This window comes from Pollachius pollachius (genome assembly GCF_949987615.1).
Source record: "Pollachius pollachius genome assembly, chromosome: 1".
NCBI classification, from domain to species: domain Eukaryota; kingdom Metazoa; phylum Chordata; class Actinopteri; order Gadiformes; family Gadidae; genus Pollachius; species Pollachius pollachius.
Window position 1 is genome coordinate 52,941,918 of NC_136934.1, and position 3,765 is coordinate 52,945,682.

Sequence of the window (3,765 nt, forward strand, 5' to 3'; positions counted from 1 at the left end):
CATGCTATGGTGGTATAATTAATACTGTACGCGGAATTCACTTCTCAGTTCGTTCAAACTGTGATAAAGAGTAAATAAAGAATAAATGAAGGATAAATAAAGAACAAATAAAGAAGGCCCCGAGTGGTGGCGGAACCATCAGTCGGGGAAGGGAGTGGGACGTCGGAGCCTGTTTCCTGCGCACCACCGGAAGTGGAAACGAGACAGCTTTTACACAATAGAAGTTTTGGTGTTTAGAGTTTTACCTTCGTTGTGTATAAAATCACATTTCGGGACGCTATGATGAACGTTTAGTTCAATATAAACCACGTTAGTTGCGTTGCTTTAAGATGGAGAAAGAGAGGAGACGGAGGCGGGAATCCCCGCCGCGGGAGGCGAGGGTGAGGATCAAACAGGAGAGAGCGAGTCCCGCGCGGAGACCGAGACCCCCCCGTTCCCGGTCCCCCAGCCCCAGACCCCGACCCCGGTCCGCCAGCCCGAGTCCCCCCCGCAGGAGGACCAGCAGGTTGGTTGTTCAGGATCACCGTCCACACGGCGTGTGGCTCCGGAGGTAGAGCGGGGCGGCTGGTAACCGGGAGGTTGATGGTTCGATCCCCGGCTCCTCCTGTCTGAGTGTCGGGGTGTCCCTGAGCGGGACGCCTCACTCTGACTGCTCCTAACGAGCTTGCTGTCACCTTGAGGGCTGATTCCGCCGTGGTTGTGTCAACGTGTTGATGAATGGGTGAATGTGAGGCGTTTCTTTAACACGTCACACGGGGATGAAGAGTTAGCAGTACAGCCAGCCGTCGGTCACGGAGTCGAACCATTAGTTTTCCAGATATTGCTGAGACCTCCGTTGGTCTTCATCGCTCTTCTGAGGAGGACAGCAACACAGCCAGTAGTTCATCCATATTCTAATCATTTAATTGATTCGGGGAATCCGATCCTTTGTTTACCTCGTGCAGATCGCCTGTCAGACCGCGGGATCGATCCCCGACCAAGAGGGAGAGGTCTCCCCCCAGGAGAGAGAGGTCTCCCCCGAGGAGAGAGAGGTCTCCGGCCAAGAGGGAGAGGTCTCCCCCCAAGAGGGGCAGCCGGTCCCCTCGAAACCAGAGGGGTGGGAGTCCCCACCGGGGGGGAGACACCAGGATCAAACGGGTGAGCATTGATGAACGAAATCAACGGCCAGCAGGCGGGATGAGGAGATCCACCTGTTCATGGCTGTACCCCCCTGTACTGTGCTGACCACCAGCTGGTCCCCGTGCTGACACTGGTTCTCCTGACAGGAGCGGGAGCCTCACCGAGGGGGGGCCGCGGAGCCTCACCGAGGGGGGGCCGTCGGGGCTGAGGACCAGCGCATGCGGAGCGACCCCCCCCCGGAGCGGAGGAGCCGGTGGGAGACGGACCGACCGCCACGGGAGCGGGGGGGCAGGTGGGACGCGCCGCGGGGCGGGGCGGCCTCCCAGGAGCAGCAGGAGGAGCGGCAGCAGCACGACGAACGGCGGAGGGAGGCCCGGGGCCGCAGGGAGGAGCAGGAGGGGGCGGGCGCCTTCGGGGTGCCCCAGGAGGGGGGCGAGGGCGGCGACGACCCCCCTCCCGACAAGGAGAAGCCCGACTTCGGGCTGTCGGGGGCGCTGACGGAGGACACCAACACCTTCAGGGGCGTGGTCATCAAGTACAACGAGCCCCCCGAGGCGCGCATCCCCAAGCGGCGCTGGCGCCTGTACCCCTTCAAGAACGACGAGCCGCTGCCCGTCATGTACGTCCACCGGCAGAGCGCCTACCTGCTGGGCCGCGACAGGAAGATCGCCGACATCTCCATCGACCACCCCTCCTGCTCCAAGCAGCACGCCATCTTCCAGTACAGGTGACCGGACGGGGGAGGGGCGGGGGAGGGAAGGGAGGGACGGGGGAGGGAAGGGAGGGGCGGTAGGGAAGGGAGGGACGAGGGAGGGGCGGGGGAGGGAAAGGAGGGGCGGGGGAGGGAAGGGAGGGACGGGAGGGACGGGAGGGACGGGGGAGGGGCGGGGGAGGGAAAGAGGAGTTAATATCAGTCATGATCGATGGGGCTTCAATAATTCTCCTTTTTCCTTTTCTGGAGATCTGCCAAACAAATTGGCGCCTCTGTGAGGACCTGCAGCTCTAGAGCTCTAACAGTCAGACCCTTAGGGGACTGGAGCTCTAGAGCTCTAACAGTCAGACCCCTAGAGGGAGCTCTAGAGCTCTAACAGTCAGACCCTTAGGGGACTGGAGCTCTAGAGCTCTAACAGTCAGACCCCTAGAGGGAGCTCTAGAGCTCTAACAGTCAGACCCCTAGAGGGAGCTCTAGAGCTCTTACAGTCAGACCCTTAGGGGACCTAACGCTCTAACAGACTCACTTCCGTCCAGGCAGCGATCCTACATGATATTGCATTCTTTTTTAAAAGCCTTTTTATTAAAATAAAGCATTTGTTGTCCCCCCCCAGGCTGGTCGAGTACACGCGTCTGGACGGTACCCCAGGGCGCCGGGTGAAGCCCTACCTACTGGACCTGGGCTCGGGGAACGGCACCTACCTGAACAACCAGCGCATTGAGGGCCAGCGCTACTACGAGCTCAAGGAGAAGGACGTGCTGAAGTTCGGCTTCAGCAGCCGCGAGTACGTCCTGCTGCACGAGTTCTCGGACACGGCCGAGGTGGACGCCCAGACGGCCGGGGACGAGGACGAGGACGACGGGCTGGACGAGTAGCCCCGCCCACAGCACCACCACGGACTCAGCCATTGGTTTATCCAATTCCAAAAAAGGCGTTGGCGAGGAAGGCGTGACCCCACGGCTCTGACCGGCCAATCGTCTCTCAGAACAGCGTCTACTTCTCAGGACTCGTCCCCCAATCCTCTCCTCAGCGGCTCTCTGCTGAACCATAGAGCCACTGGTTCCACTGGTTCATGGCTCTGCTGAACCATAGAGCTACTGGTTCCACTGGTTCATGGCTCAGCTGAACCATAGAGCCACTGGTTCCACTGGTTCATGGCTCTGCTGAACCATAGAGCCACTGGTTCCACTGGTTCATGGCTCTGCTGAACCATAGAGCCACTGGTTCCACTGGTTCATGGCTCTGCTGAACCATAGAGCCACTGGTTCCACTGGTTCATGGCTCTGCTGAACCTGGTTGCTGGCTCTACTGACCCCTGGTTCCTGGGTCTACTGAACCTGGTTCCTGGCTCTGCTGAACCTGGTTCCTGGCTCTACTGATCCCTGGTTCCTGGCTCTGCTGAACCTGGTTCTGTGCTCTGTAGTCTGTTCACCTGATGTAAGGCTGTCTGAATGTTTAGTCCCAGTGTTTTCACACAGCCGTGGTTCTGTCTGAACAATAAGCCGGTGATTTCAGTTTTTATGCGGGTGTACAGGGGGGGTTTTCAAGTTGAGTTTCTACTCTTTGATGCATTCGACATTCATAATTCAGTATTGATGTTTTGTATTGTGAATAAAGACTGAACAAAGGGTTTGAGGTGTTATGTGTTAAAGTCTGAGGGCAGGATGCTTAAACATCTCATGAAAAGAGAGCCTTCCGAGCTCTATACTGGGTGAAAACTGGTTGAACTTAACGTTGATAAACTTCTTCTCATTCTGTGCTAAAGCGGATCAGTGGAATATGCCTCTCAAACTCCACAGGTTGTCCTTCTGTTGGTTAGGTAGAGGTGTAGTTCCTCTCCTCGGCAGCAGGTGGGGTGCTAGAGCAGCTCTCCTACAGTGTTCAGTGAACTCCCTGAAAGTAACCAGAGAACAGGGCGTGTCTGAAGAGCTGAG

At 57.8% G+C, this 3,765-nt stretch overlaps 1 protein-coding gene across 1 annotated transcript; it reads left to right on the forward strand.

Annotated features, from left to right (window-relative positions):
• The first annotated feature begins 183 nt into the window (after positions 1 to 183).
• On the forward strand, positions 184 to 3,403 carry snip1 (Smad nuclear interacting protein). The gene is made up of 4 exons (XM_079755481.1): positions 184 to 505; positions 945 to 1,137; positions 1,266 to 1,846; positions 2,445 to 3,403. The coding sequence occupies exons 1-4, from the start codon at positions 330 to 332 to the stop codon at positions 2,704 to 2,706; spliced, it is 1,212 nt and encodes a 403-aa protein (XP_079611607.1). The 5' UTR covers positions 184 to 329; the 3' UTR covers positions 2,707 to 3,403.
• The last annotated feature ends 362 nt before the right edge of the window (positions 3,404 to 3,765 follow it).